General features: G+C 42.5%; 2 protein-coding genes across 4 annotated transcripts in view; one reads left to right on the top strand and one right to left on the bottom strand.

Annotated features, from left to right (window-relative positions):
* The first annotated feature begins 993 nt into the window (after nucleotides 1-993).
* On the top strand, nucleotides 994-10533 carry UCMA (upper zone of growth plate and cartilage matrix associated). Its single transcript, XM_014850199.3, has 5 exons — nucleotides 994-1196; nucleotides 1524-1589; nucleotides 1692-1787; nucleotides 5392-5490; nucleotides 10076-10533. Exons 1-5 carry the CDS (start codon nucleotides 1139-1141, stop codon nucleotides 10171-10173), a joined length of 417 nt encoding a protein of 138 aa, XP_014705685.1. The 5' UTR covers nucleotides 994-1138; the 3' UTR covers nucleotides 10174-10533.
* Nucleotides 10534-17971: 7438 nt separating this feature from the next.
* Nucleotides 17972-25562, bottom strand: part of MCM10 (minichromosome maintenance 10 replication initiation factor) — a 36897-nt gene continuing 29306 nt past the window's right edge. For 2 of the 3 annotated variants that reach the window (XM_014850194.3, XM_014850196.3), the window contains exons 19-20: nucleotides 22288-22330; nucleotides 20214-22202 (exon numbers count right to left, since the gene is read on the bottom strand). In XM_014850194.3, coding sequence (XP_014705680.1) covers nucleotides 22119-22202; nucleotides 22288-22330 — 127 coding nt within the window. In that variant the 3' untranslated portion in view covers nucleotides 20214-22118. Of the gene's footprint in view, nucleotides 19934-20213; nucleotides 22203-22287; nucleotides 22331-25562 lie in introns of those variants that run through there. The other variant, XM_070500885.1, reaches the window with a different exon arrangement.

A 25562-nucleotide genomic window follows, 5' to 3' on the forward strand; every position in this document is an offset into this window, starting at 1 on the left:
CACTTTCCTCCACTGGAAACCAACCCATTTGTTTTGTTTACTCTGCCTCGGTTTTTTCTCTGCCATTAACATTCTTGTCCTGGCCAATGGTCCAAGCACACATGGGATGTTACCATGCAAGTCTAACAAAAGGGGAGTTTTGGGTGGGTGTGGCTGTGTTCTAGGTCTAATGATGGTCAACATTAGGAAAATCCTAAACAATGCCCAAAGTGCAACTCTTTGGCTGGTAGCAAAGAGTTGAGGATGGTTCATAATAAATGACAATGTCAAGAACACACCTCCAAAGAGGCTGGGCTCTGATGGCCCCAGAGAGCTGTGATTCTATTAGCATTCCCATTCCTGGGAACCCATTTCTTCCCTGACATGGGGTGTGCCTTTGTCTCCTCCTAGAATAGTATGCTGAGCTGTGGGGCTCTTCACACACTGTGCACCTTTCCCACTCCACAGTGGAGGGCTGATTGTCTCTCTTCCTCAAAATCTTGAAAGGGCTCTGGGACCCCATGCCAAGAGGTCCATGTTTTGCCTGACAGTGAGCAACAGCTGGGGACAACGTGTCAAGGTGAGGGGTACTCTGGTTACCATCAGAATGGCCCATGTGTCTATGCAAGCATCATCCTGATAAGGTCTTCCAGTCTTTATGGTCCCTCCTGGCCTGATGTCTGAGTCAAAGTCCCCAGCTGAGCCCCTTTTCCTCCATCTGGCATGCTTCAGCCTCCAGGGCTTGGGTCCCCACCCCCATGCCCACACCCACCCCCAAAGCAGATGCCAAGAGCTCTTTGAAACTTGCCCTTTGTTTTGGAATCCTGACTGTGGGACTGGGCATTCCAACAGTAACTCCTTGGGTGTAGATCTTGGAAAGGCCACTTTAAAACTGTCCCCGCCTGGGCCCCGATGACAGGCTCTGTTCCTGGGAGGTTTGCAAGTCACCAAAAACATCTCTGGTGCTCCAACAGGAGCAGCCAATGAAAGCAGCAGCCAGGACCCCTCCCACTCCTCTGCAGTGGCATCCCTGCCTCCTGCCTCTCTCCCGCCCTCCTGGCCTGCCTGACATAGAAGTGAGGACCCGGCAGCCTTGAGGTCTGCAGAATCCTCTCTGCCTGCCCTGTGGTTCCCTGGTGAAGCTTTGGCCTTTCCAAAGATGGCCTGTAGACAGCTGCTCCTCATCTCCTGTCTCTTAGCTGTTGTGCTCCTGTCCAGTGAGTATGGGGAGGCTCCAGGATGGACTGACGTTAGGTGAGGCTGCTCAGGGGGTCTAGTAGGAGGAGGGGTGCTTATTGTTAAGATGGCCATGCCTGGGTGGGTGGGTGTGTTAGTGTGAGCACGCCTGTGTGTGTAACACAATACAACACAGAGAAAACAGCTTGCCTGGCAGTTTCCTGGAGAGAGTGGCTCTGCGGCTGGTATGCAAGGGACCCAGGGCCTCACACCAGACCCTGGCAAGCCACAGATCCTTCAAGGGTCGGCTCTGGATAAGGACTCCCCTCGAGGTGCTGCAGCCCTCACAGTGTGCTCTCATTCCACAGTGCTGCAGCAGGGGACTGGTGTGTCAGTGGGCACCAGGCAGGTGGAAGGACAAGAGGCCCAGGAAGGTGAGTGCAGGGGCCACCCAGGGCTGCAAGGTGGGTGGGCCGGCTCCGGCGGCAGCCCTGGTGAGCCTGTGCTGATTACGACTGGCCTCTCTCGGGTTTCAGGTGTGGAACAGAGAATTTTCATGCAGGAATCAGATGCCTCAAATTTCCTCAAGAGGCGCAGCCAGCGGTCCCCCAAATCCCGAGATGAGGTCAATGGTAAGGATGCTGGTGGCCTGTCTTCTGTTCACCCCTCCGGTTCCTTCTCTCTCCCAGGTCAGCCAGGCTGCAGGGACCTCAAGGGACTGAGGGCTCAACCTAGGCCCTCGGGTATCAAAGTGACTGCAGCTCTGAATTAGAAACTCCACCACATTTCCTCAATTGCAGGTCACATCTTTGATTGACTAGCTGTCAGAGTAAGGAACGAAAAGGGACAGCGCCACATCAATGCACTTAACGGTGATGAGATGCATCCTGATTTCAGAAGTTAAAAACATAAAGGGGAAAACATATGTTCTGGTCAACAGGGAACACACTGTCCCAGGGTGTGCTTTTGGGGTATTGCGCAGGGTATCCTTACCTGCAGGAGCAATAGCACTGCAAGCAGGAGCACACGGGACTGGGAGAGGGGAAGGCGGTTTGGTGACAGCTTTGCTGCTAAGTGGCCTCGGACACTTCCTCTCCCTGGGCCCATTTCCTTATTTATAAGCCCCTGAAAGTGTGGTGCTCAGCCAGCAATGTTTTTGAAAGTTCTTGTTTCCAATGCATTTGGGAACTTTTGGGCTTGGAAGCAAAGTCTCCTTCTTGCCTGAAGTAGGCTCTGGTGGAAAATGAGGGACCTCATTTTCATGACCTGCCGACCCTTGAAGGCATTTGAGTTTTCTGCCTTTGAACTAGATTTTTCCAAGGACGCTGAGCTCTGTCTCTGAGTCTGGCTTGATTCATTCCTTGTGCGAGTGTCTGAATAAACTCTTTGTGTCCCTCAGCACACTCAGCAAGGTAACCTGCTCAGTAAAAATAACAGGACTGTTTTCAAATGAAGGGCACAAAAGGAGGTGAAAATGCTTGGAGATAAAATTCCTTTTTTTCTAAATTGAATAAGTATAACCACACTGGGGAAATCTCCAGGCCTCACACAACTTAGGATTTAAAAGTTAGCAAATATCAGGAAACACTGAGAAGACTGTGATGGAGGTTGGGAAGTTCTTGATGGAAATCAGAGAAGCAACCTTCTGGCAGACTTGCAGTGAGGAACAGGAGTCAATTTAGGAGAAGCAAATAGTTTCCATCCTTGTTAGCTGATTCAGAACAATGTGGCGCATGATGAAGCCAGAGGTCCCTCGCCTCAACAGAAGCTCATTGTATCAGATGTGGGGGCCCAGGGCAGCCTGGTGAATACCTAGGATGCACCTGAATTCATCTGCTGACACCTGCTCAACTCGTGTGGATGCGCAGGAGAACAATGCCCAATTACGTCTTGCCAAAGGGCAAGTGACACTTTGATAAACTTGAATTTGGAACCAGGAAACAGGCATCTGACATCTCCAAGCTTCTGAGTAAAAACACAGGTTACTTTAGAGTGAAAGGAGGAACTAATCCGATGAAATGCATGTTCTTGAGAAGGGATGTGTATAATGTAGAGGATGAACAGTATAAAAATGGTATCTTGTCCCCAAAATTAAATTGTTCTGACTCATTGCTGAGTCAAAGGTCCAATTTGTGACACCTCCAAAAAGGCAATTTGGGAAATTGTTTCCCTTTTTTTTTTTTAAAGATTGGCACCTGAGCTAACAACTGTTGCCAATCTTTTTTTTTTCTTTCTGCTTTTTCTCTCCCAATTCCCCCAGTACATAGTTGTATATTTTAGTTGTGGGTCCTTCTAGTTGTGGCATGTGGGACGCTGCCTCAGCGTGACCTGATGAGCAGTGCCATGTCCGCACCCAGGATGTGAACCAACAAAACCCTGGGCCACCACAGCAGAGCGCGCGAACTTAACCACTCAGCCACGGGGCCGGCCCCCCTTGGAAAGTGTTTCTTTTCTGGAGTACATAAGGATGGAAAATGCTTCTTTAGGAACTGGCAGTGGCTCAACAAGGCCCTGCTTCCTAGACTCTAAGTTCCCACAACAGCTTTCTGGTACCAAGAGCAACACTGGGGCTTAAGGTGGGTCATAAGGGGGATGCTGCCATGCAAGGTGTGTTCTAGGACAGCAGTGGAGTGTGGCTGTGTGGCACTCTGGCCCCTGTTCTAGCACGACTCCTACCAGCTGTGTCACCTTGATTAGGTGACCTCTCTGAGCCTGAATCCCCTCCTAAGAAATGTGCGGATGCGGGGCAAGCTGCAACGCATGGGGAAGGACTAGAGCACCAATCCCTTCCACCTTCCACAAAGGTGGAAAAAACATGGGATTTATCTAAACAATCTGCACTGAGACCAATTCACAGATAACCTGCTTTTTAATCAGAGTCAAATTAAATAATACAAACATAGTATAAATAACTAGTATTTAATTAATTTACTTATTATTGTAAGTTGCTTACTCTCAAGAAGGATTTGAGATGGTTTACGGTATTATCATTTCACAAAGAAATACTTCTGGTTGTTTCTCCCTATACCCCTGTAATGTGGGGTGGGGGTGGAAACCAATGGCATTCCTCAGTTTCTCTGCTTCCATTATCAACCCCCCACTTTCTCTTGCACATCCAAGCTGGTGGGGGTAACAGCACCTCAGTCTCCCCACTTTGATGTGAGGGGAATCATACTGTGGGAGTGAGGCGTTCTGAGGGACTAGCTCATCCTGCACCAGACATGGTCTTCCTGCTGTCCTCAGTTTTTCCAGCTGGTCCAGTTAAAAGAAATATCTTGAAACTGAGAGAGCTTTACACAATTACCTCCAGACAACCACAGCTCTCACACCATTGAGGTCAATGTAAAGATTTGAAAGCAGAAATGGATGGAGCTGGAAACTAATTTATTTTACATCTAAAAATCTATAATCTAGAGAGGTTTTGGGGGGCTAAGTTAGAGCAAGTGAGGAATAGTTGCACTGCTGGTGAGGCACGATGTAGTGGTTCAGGTGGGGACGCCCTCTGGGCCTCATGGTACTGTTGGCGAGCTTCAATGGTCAACCACCAAGGAATGGTCACTATATTTATGTATTCTTGGTGACAGTTTTCAGTTACCATTAGGGGTATTTCTTTCAACCATAGAGGTGTACCTCCAATTTTATAATGTGGACTGAGGATTCCTCATTAAAGGCTTACAGCTAACTTTACTGGACTGCATTGCCTTATAAAATAAGGGATACCTGCATTTGGTATTTTCATCAGGAAGTTTACCTGATCACCCCATATCCTGTAGTAGTTACCTATTGCTGTGTAATAAATGATCTCCAAATTTAGCAGCTTAAAACAACATTTTATTGTCTCACTTCCTAACACTTATTGACCCTTTTGCTGGGGTCAGCAATCTAGGCACAGCTTAGCTGGGGCCTCAGGCTCAGGGTCTTTCTAGGCTTCAGGCAAGGTGTTGGCCTGGGCTATAGTCATCTCTAGGCCTAATTGCAAGAAGATTCGCTTTCAATCTCATTCACATGGCTGTTGGCAAGTCTCAGGTTGGATGGGAGGACCTCCTAGTTCCTTCAAATTTTAAAGTCTATATGTCATGAGTAAACCATTTCAGTGAAGTTCCCATCCTCACCCCGCCAAAGAAACAACCCCTTCCCAACCATATTATGTTTCTTAGACAAAATGATTAGTGTTCCTCTAAATGTGTGCAGCTGTCCCTATTCTGGGAGCCATTCTCAACTCTTCCCCATTCCCAGTGGAGAAGAGGCAGAAGCTGCGGGCTGACGAGCTGCGGAGAGAGTATCACAAGGAACAAAGGAACGAGTTTGAGAACTTCGTGGAGGAGCAAAATGATGGTAAGAGCCCTTCAGCCAGCATCTTCAGGACAAGTGGGACTTTGTGGGAAGATCACATGATTTGCCTCCACTTTTTCTCCCTAAATTTTAATGGGAGGAGAGAGGTAAGGGAAGCCCTACACTCAATTCACATCCATGAGAGCCTTGAAAAGAAGGGAGAAAGTCACAAAAATGCCTACAGAACTTGGGAAGGCATGGAAGAGGATAGAACGCCCAGTGGTGGCCTGTCTAACACCTACACTAACGGTTTAGCTCTGGTAAAGCTGGGTTGGGAGGATTTCAAACTCACTTTCAAATGCCTTGGAGTCACATCAGTGTAAAGGCTCTAGAAACCACTCACCCTGGAAAACCAAGGCCTTTATTTACCTAGTCACTATAATCAGCATCTTATCTGACTGGTGGAAGGAAACCAGGACAACTGAACTCAGGAAGCACTGGTCATCAGTGCCCTGCCTTGTACCCTCCTCACTTCCAACACCAACACCGACAGCTGATGTGAAGGCTCCAAATCCCCCACGGCATCAGGCACCTGCAAGTTTCTATGTGTCTTGCCTGTGACCCCACCCGGCTGCCGTTAGTTTCTTCTTTGCTAGGCCTTGGCCTTTGCCTCAGTGTCTCTCACCTGGCAATTGGCACACCTCTTTCCTGCCCTCAACTCGGGCAGGCAGGGTTCCTGCCTCCCCCTAGGACATGCTGACTTCACCAAGGCCTCAAGGGGAGGCAATGAGTGTGAAAGTGGGTCTAAGTGGAGGGAGGCTCTATCTTTGAACCACAGCCTCCCACAGGGTGAAGTTTGACTTTGCATCTATGAAGTGCCCTCAAGCATCACCCATAGCAAAAGTCTTTAGGAACATTTAATGACCATCAGACCAGCAGGCCAGTGTGAGTGCGTGTGCATGTTTCTTTCTCTTTTGATCTTTCTCCAAACTTTGATGGAAATGCTCCTGAGCAAGCTCCTGGATACACATGAGCTTGGACATAAGGCTCCATTTAAGGTGATCTTTGTTAAAGAAGTCAGCGATTTCAATTCTGAAGTTGTCACCTCCTGACTTGGTTGCTCTGGTGGATTGGGGAGCTAACACCCTCTTAGGGCATCTCTTAGTGAAAAGGATAGTCACCAGGTACCTGAGGACTGTAGGCCACGCCCATTGTCCTGCAGGTGACACCTGGCTGAGCCCTGCAGGCAGGTGTTGGGCTTGCATCCTGGCAAATTAAACTTTTCTGGGAACATCCTGGGAAAAATTCAGGCTGTTGTAACTCAACGGAATACAGACAGAAATACTTCTGGTGGAGATTCGAGTACCTTGGTGGACAGCTTGGGGAAAGGCATTTGAAAAATGAGTATGCAGCCTCCAAAATTCCTTCAGGGGTTTTTTTTTGTTTTTTGTTTTTTTTTTTAACTCATACTATTAATAACAGCACTTTGTATATTTTTAAATGTTTCAGGGCCAAATCCCTAGCACCTGAGTGGAAAACCATCACTGTTTTCCCTCTCATGATGATGGGTGAGGGGTTAGGCACTTTAGGGATGGCAGATCTTCAGCCAAAGCCGGAGACTAAGATCAAGAACCTCAGGCCTTGCCCACAAAGATGAAGACACCGCAGGGCAGGGCAGAGGCCTCTGGGGGTTGTGGTGACAGCAGCTGTCGCCACTGATTGAGCACTTACTCCATCTGGAACTGCACCGAACCATCTAATCCTCATGATCAGCCTCTCAGATAGGTCTTAAAATTTCCATTTTACAGTTTCAATAACTAAGGCTTAGAAAGGATATGTAAATACCCAAGGTGACATAGCTAGTAAGGGATTTGAACTAAGGCATGTTAGCCAGCAAAGCTCATGTTCTTGTAAACGAAAGATGATCCAACGTGTAGAGGTCTTGGAGACCTTCTTCGATCCAGGGGTTGGCCCATGAGGAGGGATGGAGTGAGGAGAGCAAAGCACAGCGGCCCAGAGGGGGTTCCCCAGAGCTAGATAAGTGAAGGAGGAAAAGAGGTGGAGCAGGCCCAGCCTGCCAGATGGTAAAGGCAACAAAGGTGAAACTCATTTCAATCCTCCTCCTCTTCACTTGCCTCTGGCCCAGAACACTGCTGCACGGCGGCCAGGTTGCCAGAAATCTCCATGCTGTGGCAGTGCTCAGAGCCCTTCTCCAAGGCCCCCACAATCCCCCTGGTTTTGGTTAGCTATCTTGATCTGACAATGTCTCCTATGCTCAGAATAATTGAGACTGGTTGGATGTCTGCCCTCTCCTGGAGGTACCTGCTTCATAAAGGCAAATGCTGAGGAATTACCATGGGTGACTGGAGGGACTGGGGTTTCCAATGGAGGAATTTTAGGTGGGTGGTCTGGAGAGAGACTGCCGGACAAGAATGACTTTCCTGAAGGCCTGAAAATCCCATGTCAAAGGCCCCTCTATCAGCCCACCCAGGACACTGGTCTTGGTCTGGGGAAGTGGGCTGTGAAGGGTTACAGCCTCACTCAGCTTAGTCATGGCTCCTGGTTGCAACTCTACTCAAAACCACCAGCGTCACAAGGCAAAATACCTGAGTTCTGCCTCCAAAACTTCCAGGATAAACAGTGCACTGAGCTCCCATTTCTAAGGCTTATGTGGTAGCATAAGCCTGCCTCCACCTTCAAAGCCAGAGCCTGAGTCAGGCCATCCGAAGTTGGCTGCATGACGTTTGGCTTGGCAAAGGATACCTGCCCACAGGTGGTCCCCTACATGAAAGCCACACTGTCCAGGCCATGGTTCTTTACCAGAGAGGCCTCCCCTTTAAGTGAAATGGTCTAAGAAGACTTTGGCATGACCTGGGAGAAAAAAATTAACTTCTATGCCAAAATCATGCCCTCAAGATAGGGAAAGTAGCTGGTCTACCCGATCTGAGAAAGGCCTGAACAGCTGAAGGCTAATATCCAAAGCTCTAGCCTGGGCCAGACTCTGTGAGCTCCAGCCTGTCCCTGGACACCAAGTGCAGAAGCGGATTTTCAGCACGAAGGGCAGTGCCAACTCTAAGCTCACATACAAAAGAAACATTCCCAGCAGCCATGTTGCCTGAACACCCAGTGGTAACAAGGGGTCCTTTCTGTTGAGGGCATCTGGCTCTCATCGGTGCTAAAGACATAGGGACCCCCATTCTCCACACCCTGAAGCCACCAGGCTGTCCTGTATAGCCCAATAACACAAAGGATACATTTCACTAGCATCAAAGTCGGGTTCACAGGCTTTTGGTGAAGCCCACGTCAGAAAAAACAGGCAAAGAAGACACTTTGGGTTTGAATCCTTGATATTATCATCTTCTGTTAGGACTTCCAATCCTCCCAACATTTTTCATGAATACTTTTTTTAAATTGTGGTAAAATATATATAACATAAAGTTTGCCATCTTCACTATTTTTAAGTGTACAATTCAGCAGCTTTTAGTACCTTCACAATGTTGTGCAACTATCACCACTGTCTATTTCCAAAACCCTTTCATTACTTCAAAAAGAAACTCTGTGGATAAGGAGGGCCAACTGTATTCATTGCACTATGCCCATCTTATATAAAGCACCTGAGCATCCTCGGATTTTGGTATCTGGGGGCTCCTGGAATCAATCCACCTGAATACAAAGGGACAACTGTATATACGTTCATCTATCTAGCTCACATTTTGCTTACTCATTCATTTGTTCCTGTTCCAATTCTCTTAGGTTTATACCTAGGAGTGGAATTGTTGGGTTATATGGTAATTCTGTTTAACTTTTGAGGGGCCTCACGGACACTTTTTAAACATTGAAGGCCTTGTGCTATCTCCTCCAGCGTAAACGGCACCTAACAATAACAGGCAGTCCTGAATTGGCATCAATAGCCTAATTCTACAACTGCACAAAAGCGTTACTCAGAAAAATGTCTTATTAAAGACAGCAAAATCAGGACTTTCTTACTCATTTAAAACTCCTGTTCTTTTTAGCCTTTTACTACGAAAAATTTCAAACATATGGAAAAATGTATAGTATAATGAACGCCCATAAAACCATCACCCAGAATCAACAATTATCTAATTTCCCCACACTTTGCTTCATCCATCCCTTTTTCCAGTCAATTTTAAAAACATAATTTTATTTTTCAAGATTAAAAAACACAGAGCAGTATAGAGGAAAAAGTTACTCATAATCCCATCACTGGAAGTTGACAATTATTTCCTTGCGTGCTTTTTCAATGTTATGGCCTGTAGTCATCTTGTCACATTTGTGTTTTGGTTCTTAGTTGTTGTGTCTTTGAGACAGTTTCTGCATGAGGTTCTTTCATATAGGGGAAGAGCCCTGACTTGGAATGCCAGACCCTGGTCTTGGCTCTCTTGGCAACCAGCTCTGTGACCTTCACCTGTCTGGGCCCGATCCAAAAAAATGAGGCCTTTGGACTTGGTGTTCTTTCAGGATCTTCCAGTTCAAACATTCTGTGATCGTCACCAAGGTACACAGGCAGTTGGTTCATGTCACCACAGGGTGGGCAGTTTGGCTTGAAGGCTGCCAAGAGAGTTTGGTGGCTCTCCTCAGCCCAGAGTCTTCTCCATCCTGACATGATGACTTCCTCTCTCCTCCACAGAACAGGAAGAGCGAAGGAGGGAGGCTATTGAGCAGTGGCGCCAGTGGCATTATGATGGCCTTTACCCGTCATATCTCTATAACCGCCACCACATCTGACCTCGGCTTGACAGACCCGGAAGATGGAGCTTGAAACACACATACCCAGCCCAGGTGTTCGAGCAACTCTCTCCCCATAGCAGACACCCTCACAGGGTCTCAACTTGGGGCCTGCTCTGTACACACACATGCCTCTCATTCTGATGGATGCAAATGCCCTGGCTTTCGCTTCTTTGCAGGTGATTTTCTGACATGAACAAATACCTGTGGGGCCTCCTAGTACCAAACCCTCAGTGGTTTCCCCTTGCTTAGCCACTGTCCCCAAAGTCAGACTCTTGTCTGACAGAACAATGAAGAGAGGCACAGTAAAGAGAAAAGATTACATGTTTGCTTATAGCTTACAAATAAAAACGCTAAGTCAACACTGTGCATTACTGTCTTGAATCTCAAACTGAGTGGCATCAACTTGCCTCCCCTGAGTAGCAATGTTCCCCTCACCGACTGGGGCGTTTGGAAGTTTGGTCTCAGGAGTACTGCTCACTGTGTCCTCGGCGTGTCTCAGTAGTCACTCGAATGAAAGAACAATACAACTGTTGTGGTGAAAATTTTCTGAGATGGTTACTGAGCCCAGGTGCTTCTCATGTGTCTAAAAAAGGTTAAGGTTCAACTCTAGTTTCTTAGTCACATCAATCAGCGCCAGATTACAACGAGGCTGCTGTAACCAAGACTGGAAAGCAGGTGAAACCAAGTTTTGATGATACCTCCTTTGCCTTCATAGCGCCTGTATTAGTCCGCTAGAGCTGCCATAACAAAGTACCACAAACTGGGCTGCTTAAGAGAACAGAAATTTATTCCCTCACAGTTCTGGAGACTAGAAGTCTGAAATCAAGATGTTGGTAGAGACACACTTCATCTACATCCAAAGGCTCTAAGTGAGGATCCGTCCTTGCCTCTTCCAGATTCTGGTAGTCCAGGCACTCCTTGGCTGTGGCAGCATCACGCCAATCTCTGCCTCCATTGTCACATTTCCTTCTCTCCCCATGCCTTCAAATCATCTTCCCTCTGTTTATCTGTCGTGTCTCTTCTCTTCTTTAAGGACACCAATCATACTGAAATAAGGGTGCACCCTACTAACCTCATCCCAACTTGATTATATCTGCAAAGACCTTATTTCCAAATAAGGTCACATGCACAGGTACCAGAGGTTAGGACTTCAACATATGTTTTGGGGTGACAAAATTCAACCCACAGCGGTGCCCCTTTCTTCTCTCCCAAACACGCTGCTTTCCTGCCCCACACTCAGCATCTATCCTACTTCCATCTTTACTCTCAACTACCTTTGGGAATCCCACATTAAGAATGCAGAAAACTCAAGAACAACTTAAGCAGCCATCTCTGTGGGGGAGGTCACAGTACTCTAGGAGACAAAAAGGACTCTAGAAGAATAAGCATCCATTCTTGCTCATCTCTCTGCCCCCATGCCCGGGTCCTCTGTTTCCCCAATGACTTGGGGTCCCTGGTCAGCTAGTCCAGCCTGCTTTTGAGGTTGAGCTCCCAGGGCCTCACGGGGCAACTTTGCTTTGAGGAAAAGCTGCTCATTGCGTTAAAATACTCCAGCAGGGGTGGCACTATTTCTTAGATCAGGACACTTTGCAACGAATGTACGTTTTAAGTAATTTCCGAAAGAATGATAAAATCTTTAGAAACATTCTAGTGATTAAGGGAGTATGTGTATTCCAAATCACCTCAAATGTAGTCAGCACTGTATTTTCTCACACAAACTCCAAGCAGGAGCTGAACTGGCCTTGGGAAGGTAGGAAGGGCATTGGGCAAACTCTCTCATTAAATTTACCTGGCCAGGTAGAACCGAGGAGCCATTCTCTCCCCAAGAGTCCTGGGATTCATAATGTGGACAAGTCAAGTCTCATCACGACAGAAGTCAAAGTGTGCCCAAGTTTTCAGTGGCATGATGTTTGTGTTAAATGTGCCTTAACTGAGAGGACTGCTAGCTGAAACTCCAGGATATTGTGATGATGCTTTTTCGGGGACTGAGGTACTTAGTCTAAAGCTGTATTACCAACACATTTTAGCTGTCGGTGGATGTCTAAACTGGATCAAATGCTTCCAAAGGGAAATGAGGAGAGTAAGGAAACGCTTCCTCAGGCTTGGGAAAACATGCATAAAATATTCAACTGAAAACTGCATTTCACCACTTAAAACCTTCTTTACACTTTGACTTATCCTTACCCAATCTTTTTTCTTTAAACAAGACATTTCTACTGTAAAATTATTTTAGTTACAATATGTGCTGAGAGTAGCAAATTCAAGCAATACAGAAATCTCTTACACAAAAGAGGAGTCTTTTCTGTTTGCCTCAATTCTACCCTGAGGCGAGCCCTGTCAGTGGCTTCCACTTTTTCTGTTTATACTCACACATGCTCCATTCTTTATAATGGCAACATGATGTATAGTTATATAAATCCGGATAGCCCCACTCTCAGGAGCACAGGAAGGAGTTACTCAGCGGGTCTGAGCTCACTGGACAGAACTGCTGGTACCAGAAGCCAAGCTCTGGAAGTTCCTTCTTTCCAATGAGGTCTCACATGAGCATTTACCTCAACCAAGAAGCTGCATTATTACATTGTCACCTACATGTTCTCGCTACTTTCTAGAAGCAAGGAGAGCATTATGGGATGGGGCCTTTTAACTGGAACACTTTCCACGGTGCATCTGGTGCAGCTCTGCCCAGCTTAAGCACACTTCTCTGTGGGTAATGGGTGCTCAGGGAATTGTCTGTGCTCTCAAGTTTCCCCTCAGTAAGCTCTATTTTATATTTACATGACACGGCACTATCAGGGTATGAGTGTGTGTGTCTTTGCTTCCTTTGCATGTCAGTGAATACGCTAGAGTTTATTTACCCATTCCTCTCTCAGTAAGAAGATTTCCGGAAATGAAATAAAGGGTCACAACTTATACGCATGTTAAACTGCATAAATCAGATTTCTCTTTGAAGAGCTTATGTACTTATCACTGGACATCTTTGCCAATCTTAAACCAAGCAAATTGAAAGCACTGGCAGAAAAGTCGGAGAGAGGGAACCTTGCAATATACACTATTCATGGTGCCTCCTCAGATGGCAAATCTCACCCTCAGCTCTATTCTCCAAATCAGACTTCAGCAGGTATCAGTGCTCACCTCACCAACATGATCCATATAGTCCCACCAGCCACCCTACTGCCTTCAGGCCTGTTTTCAACAGAGAGGCTGTATAGGAAACGTTGCTCTCCACAGCCCTCACTGAAAGTACCAGGAGCTTCAAATTAGAATGTGAGAGCAGTGGAAGAAGCTGGCATAAAATAAAAACATTGCAGATACCTCAATACGTCATTACTAATTTTACTTATTATCTGATGAGACTGAAATTATTTGGGAGGAATGAGTAGTTCAAAGTTTTGAAGCATAAATCTCAAAAGAAAGGAATGGAGTGCTGTGTTTGCCTTGCATCTCCCCAGTCTCTGATCTAGAGCAGAACAATCAGTCAGCCTGCATGAAACAAAGGTCAGAGATGGTCATCTCTGAATTACTGGGCAGGAGACACATGCACGGATGCCATCTACTTCCTATCGTACCCTCAGAAGTGGCAGAACACGGAGCCTTAGCAAACTGGCCAGATATACCCCCAACTCAAGGTCTGTGCTCTTGGGGGTGAGGCTCCTCATGGTACCGAATCCCACACGTAGATGAGAAATTCTTGCTAACAGACATATAGGAACAACACATGCCTATCCTTAGCTCGGTTACCAAGCCAAGTGAGAGATGGCGAGCCAGCCAACTGGGGTTGCTAGTTGGACAGCAGTGCCAGCTCAGATCATGAGCCAGGACTGCAGGCTGATGGGGAGGAGATATCAAGGAGCTGGCACTCTACCCACATGAAACTGCCCTCCTGATTGGCCAAGAGCTGGAGGCCAAGCCAGGCCCTGAGGGCCAGATCCAATCCCCAACCCTTTAGGTCAGTAAGCTTAATTTATGAGGGAGGCGTGTGTTTTTACAGACTCAATTTCTGTAATAGAGAAAAAGCAAAGCATTGCTCTCTCACCTCAGCCAGGAAAGAAAAGGAGTCACAATCTGGCTCTTATTGGTAACTATTACACACTCAAATACCCAAATGCCCTCTGCCAAGAGGGCCAGGAACCAGGGGGATGGCAGCTGACAGATTGTACTCACAGCCATACCCCAAAGCCACCTGTCTCAAAAGGCCCGCCGTGTCCACAGGAAGGAACACTGGGACCATACAGATGTCAAAAACCAAGAATGGTCTCGGTGAACAGCCAACTTACAAGAACAAAACACCCTGTCCTTGCCCTCAATGGCCACGCTTGGCATGCTGGCTCTAGATAAAGAACGCTTGCAGAAATAGCTCCCATATTTCTGGCAGAAATAAGAATTCTATTACTTTGCTCTACCCTCATCCTTAACAAGAGCCCCATTATACCTCAAGGTTTTCAAATTCCACCGAGAATTCCTTCACTAAAAGCCAATCACAGTCACTTCCTGGGGAAGGTGAAACAAGCCAAAGGTAACACGATCGGGAATCCAGGCAGCCACATGTAACAGAAAGTCAGTAATGGAGCGATCTCCATTTTTAGACACTGGCCTTGTCAAAAGTGTGGCCGTTGGGACATTCTTTTAACTAACTCTTCTCTGAAAGAACAGAGAAGAGTTACTATCCCCTAGTCCTTTAGGGGTTCCAGGTAAGTGGTGGAAAACAAATTTGTCAAAGCATGAATTAGTGTAAACATTATTTCTTTATTCACTAGTTTTGCATGTTGTCATTTTCTTTTCTTTTTTTTTTTTGGTGTGTGTGTGCTCCAGGGGAGATTTTGCAACTCGTTATCATGAGCGTTTGTTTATTTAGATTTTCGGGGAGGAGGTGGTAACTTTTGTGAGCCTCAGAATGCTCTTTAAAATTTTTTAAAACTTCTTAGATGCTTTTTATCAGTTTCGTTTGGTTGGGTTATTTCATTTCTAATTCATTTTCAATCAATTATGTTCTAATTCTTTGACAACTTTCTCATAATTTAAAAGTTCTTAAGGGATTTGTCCAAAAGCAAATTGGTTTAATATGGATGTTCCGGTTCACAAGTAGTCAGTCTGGTATGCCCTGTGATCTTATAATGTACTAACACTTTAAAAAAGTTTTGTCCACTTCCTACCTTATTTTGACTTTTTTAATTAAAAATATTTCGAATAGGTAATATAAACACATGGTTTCAAATTTTTAAAGGATAAAAAAGAATAGCGTCCTTCCCTGTCTCTCAAAGGAAACCATTATTCCCAAGTCTTGAGTAGCCTTCAAGTGATTGGTGTACATTTAAGTATCTAGTTACACTTTTTTTCCTTTTTTATTTTTTAAACCTTAAAATTCATTTTTGACCAGTGATGCCTACTTTACCTATTAAACCAATTGTCTATCATTTTAAAAAACCTGTAGTTAATTTATAGTTAAGTAGTTCTCATAAAGCTTACTTAAAGAAAAAGCTTCCTACAGGAATGGCAATGTTTGAGGGGACATGCTGGAAAACAGCACTGATTTAATATGTCAAAGGTGGAAAATATTTTTCTAGATAACTTCTCATTAATTTAGACACTCTAATTATGAGCCTCAAATCACACACTAGTGAGTCTGAATCATTTAGTGTGTACACCCCCAAATTAAAAACATTCCTAAATAAAAATGACAACCTTGTTAATAGGAGGCAGGGAGCACTGGCTTTATGATTTTATCAGCTCATGTTTGATTGTGCAGCATGTACCCAGCACAGAGTTGGGATACTGAGGGGCAAGATATTTTATGTTTTGTAAGCAGATTTAGATGATAAACAATCCAAATCCACCATTCGATTGGTGTCCTGAAATCACTGGTGAAAAAAGAGAGTAGTATATAATTTTAGTAAGTCACTGAAGACAACTTTTCTTGTACCTTTAACTCACATGAACAACACAGTCAGATACTACTACTGTTTTGGTATGGTTAAGAATTACGTAGAAATAAAGTCAGCATCACAACCTGAAAATGCACTCAACCCAGGACTTGAATTGGCTTTGCAGCTCAAGGTCAAGTGCGCTAGTGCTCTTGGTCACTTTACCCCAGGGAATGTAGGAGAAGACAGACAAAAGCCACACTGAGATTTATGGATCTTCTCGTCCAACCTACTCAAAGTACTTCCTTGATACTTAATATTGAAAGAAAATGATTTCTTCTGCAGATTGGGAACAAGAAAAAAAGTCATATAAACAGGAAATGAAGTATTAGGGGCCGGCCCAGTGGCGCAGCGGTTAAGTTCGCACGTTCCGCTTCGGCGGCCTAGGGTTCGCTGGTTCCGATCCAGGGTGCGGACATGGCACCACTTGGCAAGCCATGCTGTGGTAGGCGTCCCACATATAAAGTAGAGGAAGATGGGCATGGATGTTAGCTCAGGGCCAGTCTTCCTCAAAAAAAAAACTCCTAAGGAATCTATAAAAAAGCTGCTCAACTAATATGTAAGTTTAGCACAATCCCAGGATACAAGGTCAGCAGAAAAAAAATGCACTGGATTTCTATATACTATCACATAATAATTGGAAATTAAAAAGGAAAAAAAATACCAATTACTATATCGAAAGTATGAAATATTTAGAATTGAACAGGATATAATACACACATAATCTGTACACTGAAACTACTAAACATCACTGAGAAAAATTAACAAAGACCTAAATAAACAGAGTGACTCATAGATAGAAAGTCTTAATATTAAGATGTCAATTCCCCCAAATTGATCCATAGATTAAACACTATCTCCAACAGGGTTTTTTTGGGTAGAAGTCAACACGATGATTCTAAAATTCACATGGAAATGTAAAGAACCTAGAATTGCCAGAATAAATTTTAAAAAGAACAAAGTTGGAGGACTAACACTACCTGATTCCAAGGCTTATTATAAAGCTACTGTAATTAAGACAGTGTGGTCCCAGCATAAGGATTGACATATATATTTAATTTAGTCCAGAAGTAGATCCCAAAAGGTATGGTCAACTGATTTTTGACAAAGAAGCCAAAATAATTCAATGGGGAAATTATAATCTTTTCACTGAGTGGTGCTGTAATAACTGAACATCCATTTGAAAAACAATGAACCTCAACCATTATACCTCAAAGCTTATATAAAAATTAACTTGAAATGGATCACAGACCAAAAAAGTGAAAGCGAACACTATATAAAAAATTCTATGAAAAAGTCTTTGTAACCTTAAGGCAGGCAAAGATTTTCTTAGTTAGAATACAAAATGCATGAACCAAAAGAGAAGAAATTGTTAAAATGGACTTGAACAAAATGAAAAATTGCTCTTTGAAAGACACTTAAAAAAATTAAAAGGCCAGCCACCAACTAGGAGTAAATAGTCCCCATACATATACTGCAAAACACCTGTACCCAGAACAGAGGAAGAACTCCTACTCAACCCAGTGAATAAGTAAACAGATACTTCACCAAAGAAGATACATTAATGGACCATAACACAAAACAAGATGCCCAGTCATGAAGGAAACACAATTAAAACCATAATGAGACACCACCACACACCTATCAGAACGGTTAAAATTCTAACGACTGACAATACCAAATACTGGTGAGGACGTGGAGCAAATGGAACTCTCATACGTTACTAGTGGGCGTGTAAAATGGTACCACCACTTTGGAAAATAGTGTAGCAGTTTCTTAGAAAGCTACACACACACTTACCATATGACCCACTAATCCTACTCCCAAATATTTACCTGAGAAACAAAAACACAAACCCACAGAAAGACTTATTCCTGAATATTGGTAGCAGCTTTATTTATAACAGCCTCAAACTGTTAACAATCCAACTCAAATGTCCATCAATAATAAATATTGGGGCGCACCCATACATCGAAATGCTCAACATAGGAAGGAATGAATTACCAATACATGCAACCACGTGGATGTATTTCAAAAATATGATGAGTGAAAGAAGCCAGATATAAGAGTGTATTTTGTATGATTCCATTTATATGAAACTCTAGAAAAGATAGATCTAAATTATAGTGACAGAAAACAGATCAGTGACAGCCGGGGTGGGGGGTGTGGATTGACTGGGAGGTGGCCCAAGGCAACCTTTTGGGGTGATGGAAATATCCTTTATCTCGCTTGTAGTGGTGGTTACATGGGTGTGTACATTTGTCAAAATTTATGGAACTGTACACTTAAGATGCTTGCCTTTTACTGTGTGAAATTTAGACCTTAGTAAAGTTGACTTAAAAAAATACCAAGAGTAGTTTTTGCTCAAGCAACATTACAACAGACTTGATTCCAATCCTAGTTTCAACCCACGTTTTCAAATCATTTAGCCAATTTTCTATCTTGCAGAATGGGAAACTCCCAATCTGGTCTTGTTTGGGGAAATATTAAACAGTTGCTGCTGGTTATTTGTAGACTCTGTGTTTGCAAATTCATTTAATTGCTAAAATTTATTTGTAACTCCAAAACCAATACTTGTGGTGCTTTTGTGGTCATTTATGAACATGTGCATGTGCAGAGTAACAAAAAGTTTGAGTTGCCCAACGTCCATGTTGCCAGGTGAGGTGAGACAAAGCAACACTCTTGGTTGTTTCAGCTCTGGTACCATAAACAAATGTCCTTTTTGTGCCATGTTTTTCACATTTTTGAGTTTTTTGTTGGTGACTTTGCTGTTTAAAATGGCCCCCAAGTGTAGTGCTGAAGTGCTGTCTGGTGTTCCTAAATGCAAGAAGGCTGTGAGGCACCATCCGGAGAAAATAGTGTGCTAAGATAAGGTTCATTCAGTGGTGAGGCATAGTGCTGTGGGCCGTGAGTTCCACGGTAGTGAATCAACAATATATATTAAATAAGGTCTTTCTAAATAGAAACACATATAAAACAAGGTGCTGTATCAATCTGCTGATGAAAATGTGAGCAGAGGCTTGCAGGAACCAAACCCTGTATTTCCTCTGGGAGCAGTGGTTCAGCACCCGCTAATTCAGCTAGTGGTGATTTCATAAAACATAATTACCATGAATAATAAAAATCAACTGTACATATATTTCTAGTTCTTTCTGCCCTTTCTTGGGCCAAATGGCTTTGAGTTTTCACCATCTTGATTACCATCGTCTTGCTTTTCTCCAAAATGTACGTCAGCATCGCACAGATGGTCTAACCTGTGCAGGTCACGGCGGGGCTCTTTCCCATTTTGATGTCGATAGTCCAGCAGTGTGGCTATATTCTGGGCTTCCTTTAATTTCAAAAATTCCAGTTTTTTCACAAACTGCTGTCAACTTAAGTCAACTAATTTCTTTCATCTTTGGTGCCTCTGTATTATTTTCTTTAGGTATATCACCATTTCTTTCTTCAATATTGGTAAATATAGAACTCCATGTTTGGAGCCATCCACCCTTCTGGAGAGCTGTATTGTTTCCATCTCTCTACCCATGGGATCAGAGATGTCTACTTTACTGGTGGAGGAGAAGCTCTGATGGGCTGCTATCATTGACGTACTTAACGCAAACAGATTTACTCTCCTCATTTAAAAAAATTAATGTTAGAAATTTAATCTGTTATAAACATCAAGCTTTACTTCTATCATAATTCATGCAATCTCTTCCTGTCCACTTTGCTATACCTCAGTCAACCTGTAGTGTTTTTAACTTCCCTTTGGAAAAGATTCCATACCAATCATTCAGAAGTTTCTTATTTGCTATTCTGGATCATTGTTATCTAGATTACTTCTGTCTTCCTTTTGTTGTCTGAAAAGGGAAAATATATTTCATTTTAACAAAACTCAAAAGAAAGGTGATCTTCTTTAAAAAGGTACTTATTTCCTCTAAACAGAAAAAGGCACAGCAAAAAAAAGAAGTTTATTGTGAAGAGCAGAACATTCAGACCAACCAGGTTCTCCATGAAGGACAGATGAGTTTTTGCTTGCTAAATTTTTAGATCACTGTGCACTTCCCTGTTCTCATGGCCTGTAACTACACAGTAAGTCCTACATTGTCAGTGATGGGGTGATAAAAAATTAAACACACATTTTGGATTTACACGAAAGCATTTAATACATGTTGATAAAGAGGATGGGATGAAAAGACCAATCTCACTGAAGAATCCTATTTTCAATGCAAATGAGTAAGTCTCCTCTCAGGTCCACCCACCCCTTCCCATCCCTGAATATTCTAAGAAAGCTCACACACAAAGCACCTCAAAGGCAAGTCTCCCAAGAGCTAGAGTAACTGAGAAGTAACTCAAGTATATTTTTAAGTTATTTAAAAATTTAAAATCAAATTTTAAAAAATGAGGGCATCCAGACTCGGCTCACCTTTACAAGAATATCACACTACTTATATACTATACACAAGCTAATATGGACGCCAACGACGCCCTTGGTTCAAACAAGAACGTGCTTCTTACACAGGAAGGGGATCCCCACAGAGCAACCACAAGTACAGTTTCTAGGCAGCTGCTCAGTTGTGACATACTTCAAATACGTGGGTTGGTTTTAAGTGTGTGGGACGAATATATCTACTTAAATGAGCCACTAAAAACACCAGTTTCAAGTGCTTTTGGTTCTTATTAAGAATTAAACATTTTATTCTTTCCTCCCTTCCTTAAAAATTAAAAAGGAAAAAATTCCTGGAAAGTGAAATACTTCTAAAAATATAGTTATTAGGATACGACTTTAAGGGGAACACAAGGGTCAGACACAGCACCTTTTACCCAGACAGAGCAGAGTTTGATGAAATATAAGGCACAGAGATTTTACTTCCGGGTTTTTAAAACCTAAATCAACTGTTTCCCACAACCACCTCCCGTAAGTGTTATGTTCCTACCATAATACCATCTTGGGGGAAACTAACCTATTTCTAGCTAGAGTTTAAATCCCAATATAATAATCCTACCAATTTACCCAATCCTTAGGTGGTATCAGCATTCACTTGGTTCAAATAGTATTTGGCAAATCAGGTTGCCTAGGCAGAGGAATATCCTAAATGGAATTTTTAGGTGGCAATTTGTATGAGGTTTGACCTATAATTCTTGATGTGTACAATGAAATATATCTATAAGTCCCAACTCCATGAGATTTTGTCTTTTGGGATGTTTCCATGTTTCAGTCAGGCTTCACAGCTCCTCAAATTGTGCATTCATTCTTGTTAGAAGTTTTGAAGTTTCTTTAAGCCATATTTAAATAAAGCCATATTTAAAAATGATGAGATTTTAGGTATTTCCATTATGGAGCTCCACAATATTATAAGGGAACAGACAGCCATACAGATATGAATCGAAATGCCAAGTGATTCAGTGACAATCAATTTCGAAGAACTAAACAGAGAAACACTAGAATAGAAAGGAGGTAGCTGGCTTGTCATATCAGTACACCACAACTACATGAAGGGCAATCATCATAATTATCTAGATGGGAAGCAGTTATATTATTTGTAGAATTTGAGTGCTGAAAGATACATTTCAAGATCATTTAGTCCAACCTTCCTCATTCTACAGATAAATAAACTGAAGTCCAGAAGTTAAGTAACTTCCCGGGGGTGAGCTAAATTAATTCTTTTGCCTCTGAGTATCCATATAAATACTAAAATCTCATTGTGATAAAGAAGTGACACTGCACACTCTATAACCCAAGAGATACAAAAACACAGCTCTTGATTCACCTTCCAGTTTAGGGATCAAAAATTTGTGTGAATGAAGCCATCAGTAGTAAGGACACAGAAGACAATGGTACCTTGATTTTCCACTTAAAGGTCGATGTTAAATTTGGTGTCAAACCAACACAATGGAGGAAAGAAAGCAGGCAAGGCTTGTAGGCCTAACTGGTATTTCTTTTGACTATGTCAATCAGGAACACGTGCAATACAAAGTCAATATTCTGCTTTCCCAGAGCCACAAGAAGCAACGCAGGTTGCAGGTACCTGTTTGAAGTCAGGGCTATTTAAGGCTGTTCAGAAATTTGGCATGTTCTTCTCCTCTTGGTAACAGGGTTTCTCCTCCTATCTTTGGACCTGTCTTTTCCTAGAAAAATGAAAATAGTTTAATAAGAAATAGGTCAACATTATTGGTGTGGGTTATTAATATTAGTCACCTTGCAATGACATACCTTTAGCATTCCGTCCCGTTCCCACTTGAAGAGGCCACAATTACTGAAACAGAAAAGATGGGATTTACTGAGCAACGAGGTACAGGCCCAAACACATGAAGACAACAGTGCTCACAGCACTCAGGGGAAGAGTATCCCCCATTCAAGCAGAAACCGACCAAGATGACACTCATATTACAGGCTATGCTCAAATGCTACTGAAAATACACACACCAGTGATTTGAGAAATGGCCTTCAACTCTGTAATAAGTCAGATAGCTCAAAGATGGAATTTCAAATGACCATATAACAGAGTACGCATGCTGTAGGTGACGACTGTGAACCTGGTTTCTATTGATGGACACTGGGGTGACCCTAAGACTCCGGGAGCTAGCCCTCTGATGCCCTGTAGTATAAGGTTTGCCCCTTTCTCCTTTTCTGGAACTATAAGGTTGTAATAAGAAAGGATTAATTCTCCTTCTGGTCTGGATAATCCTTCCCCTCTTTTCTTTATAATCCCAAGATGTTTACTCTCTAATTATTCAAAGGGCCTAGAGACTTGGTCTCATTTTTTAACATGGGGGATGAGTCCAATTTTGAGAAGAGATGTAAATACTATGGGAAAAGCTTATTTTCTACAAAGTTTACTCCAGGGAAGAAAAAGAGAAACAGAAAAGATGCACAATAAAGTCACGGAAGTATGCCTTCAAGCATCCTTGCATCTGAGAGGATCTGGGGTGTGGGAATTGTCCTACCTGCCTCATCCTTCTTCCCTGCCTAGTGTAGACTCTACTCCTGCCCTGAGAGTCAGCTTGCTACTGGCCTTAGCCTTGAACCTCTCCACCACCTTCCCCATCTAGAGACCAGTTCAATATCAGTTGAAAGAACTTTTGCAGCCTTCCAGTAGATCAATGACTACATTACCAGAAGAATCACTGTTCTACTCAGGGGTGGGCAAATTACATCCCATGGGCCAAATCCAGCCTGCAGCCTGTTTTTGTAAATAAAGTTTTATTTGAACACAGCATGCCCATTTTTTGTGTACTACCTATGGCTGCTTTCGAGCCACAACAGCAAGGTTGAGTAGCTGTGAAACAGACCACAATGCCTGCAGAGCCTAATATATTTACTATCTGGCCTTTTACCAAAAAACTTTGCCCACTTCTGCTGTAGATAAACAACTGACAAGAAAAACACCAGAGAAAGCACTTGTTCTTACAAGAATAACAGTGCCACCTGGAGGCCGAAAAGGCATCCTGCTCTTCCAGTTTGAAGAGAATTTCTCTGATACTCAAACATTTCACATAAGCTGTTGCTGTTACAATATTTTGGAGAGGAGACAAGTATCAATATACAAAGACCTACTTAAAAAAATTACAAACTAGATTGTAAAAAATTCACAAACCAGCTCCTGGCAAGGTGATGAACTAGTTTGGGGTCTGCGCCCCCTCCCCTCTAAACCAACCCTGGAGAAACTTGAAGTGAGAGTGAAGGACGGATTCCAGGAAGGAAACAACCACCAAAACCAAACAGCAAGCAAAAACCTAGTGAGAACATCCTGGTGAGACATTCTTGGGAAGACTAAAGGTGATCTAAAAATTGCCTCAAATTCCAAAGGACCAATATCATACAAATTATGTCCCTTAAGAATAATGCAATAAAGTCAGAAATTAATGACAAAAAGGATAGCTAAAATCAATTCCATGTATTTGAAAATTAAACATTACTAACTCCTGGGTTCAAAAGGAAATCATGAAGGACATTAAGAAATACTTGTAACTACATGTTAAACTTTGTGGAAGAAGGCTAAAGCCGGATATTTAGAGGTAAATATGTAGCTTTAAATACATTTAGGAGGAAACAAGAAAGGTTAAAAACTAGTAAGTTGAGTTTAAGGGTTTAACTGAAGCTGGCAAAAAGGTACAAAGCAAACCCAAAGAAATAAGAAAGACAGAAATCAATAAAAGAGAAAGAAAATCAATAAATAAAAGAAAACTAAAAGATGGTTTTCTGAAAAGATTAACAGAATAAAGAGACTTCTGTCAAGGCTGATCTTGAAAGAGCAAAGAAAAAAATAACAGAACAAAATACAATAAATACTTATTAATAGAAACAGCAAGATAGATTGAAAAAAATAAAAGCGTATTAGAAACAACTATATGTTAATAAATTTGAAAACCTATATGAAATGAATTCCTCAAAAAATATAAAATGCTGAAAACTGGCAGAAGAGAAGGCATGAAACCAAAATGGTTATCAAAGCCATTCCCTTCCCACAACAAATAAGGCCTAAATAATTTTACAGTTGAGCTTTATTAAACTTTTAAGAAATAATTAATTGCTATTTAATATAAATTATTTCAGGAAGCTGCCAGTTCATTTTATGAGGCTCATATCATCGTGGTTCTAAAATCAGATAAGGTTTATATACATTAAAAAAACTTATGAATACATATAGAAAAATCCTATGTAATATATTAGCTAATTGAAAGTAACAATGTATTCACCTAAGAAACCATCAAGATTAGTAGGGTTTATCCAAGGGATAAAAGAAAAGTTCAACTTCAGAAAAATCGGTAATGCACCACAGGGATAAATTATTTAAAGGAAAGTTAAGATTAGACAATGAAGAAAAGGTATCTAATAACATTCACAGTAAACTGGAAATAGGAAGGGTGTTCCTTAACTTGGTAAAGGTTTTATACTTAAAGGAGAAATTTGTACTCATTCACTTCAAAGTAAAGATCAAGAAATGGAAGCCCATTCTCATCCCAATTATTTCACATAGTACTGGAGGTTCTGGCCAACTCTACAAAGAAAAACAAATAAGGGGTGTAAGGGTTGAAACAAAACATAAAATTGTCATTATTTGCAGATGATCATTTACCTAGAGAAATCAAAGACAAATTAGTGGAATAAGAGTTAACCTTACTGAACTTGCCAGAGGCAAGGTCAACTTACAAAAAAAGTAGTAACGTTTACCTACACCTGAAATAAGCAATAACAAAACATAATAAAAAATAAGTCGCCATTCACAGTACCAACAAAAACTAACATATCTAAGAATTAGCTAAGAATACTCAAGATCTCAGTGGAGACAATTTTAAAACTTAATGAAAGACATAGGAGATGATACGAGTAAATGGAAAGACACTCCATGATCTTAAAAAGGGATGACTGCATATATAAAGACATCAGTTCTGGCAAAACTACTTTATTCAGTCAATGTGATCCTAATCAGAGCTTCTGCTTCTGAGTGGGATAGAGTTCCTGTGCTTAGACTAGTGCTCTGTTAG

This window comes from Equus asinus, chromosome 29, assembly GCF_041296235.1.
Source record: "Equus asinus isolate D_3611 breed Donkey chromosome 29, EquAss-T2T_v2, whole genome shotgun sequence".
In the NCBI taxonomy this organism is placed as follows: Eukaryota; Metazoa; Chordata; class Mammalia; order Perissodactyla; family Equidae; genus Equus; species Equus asinus.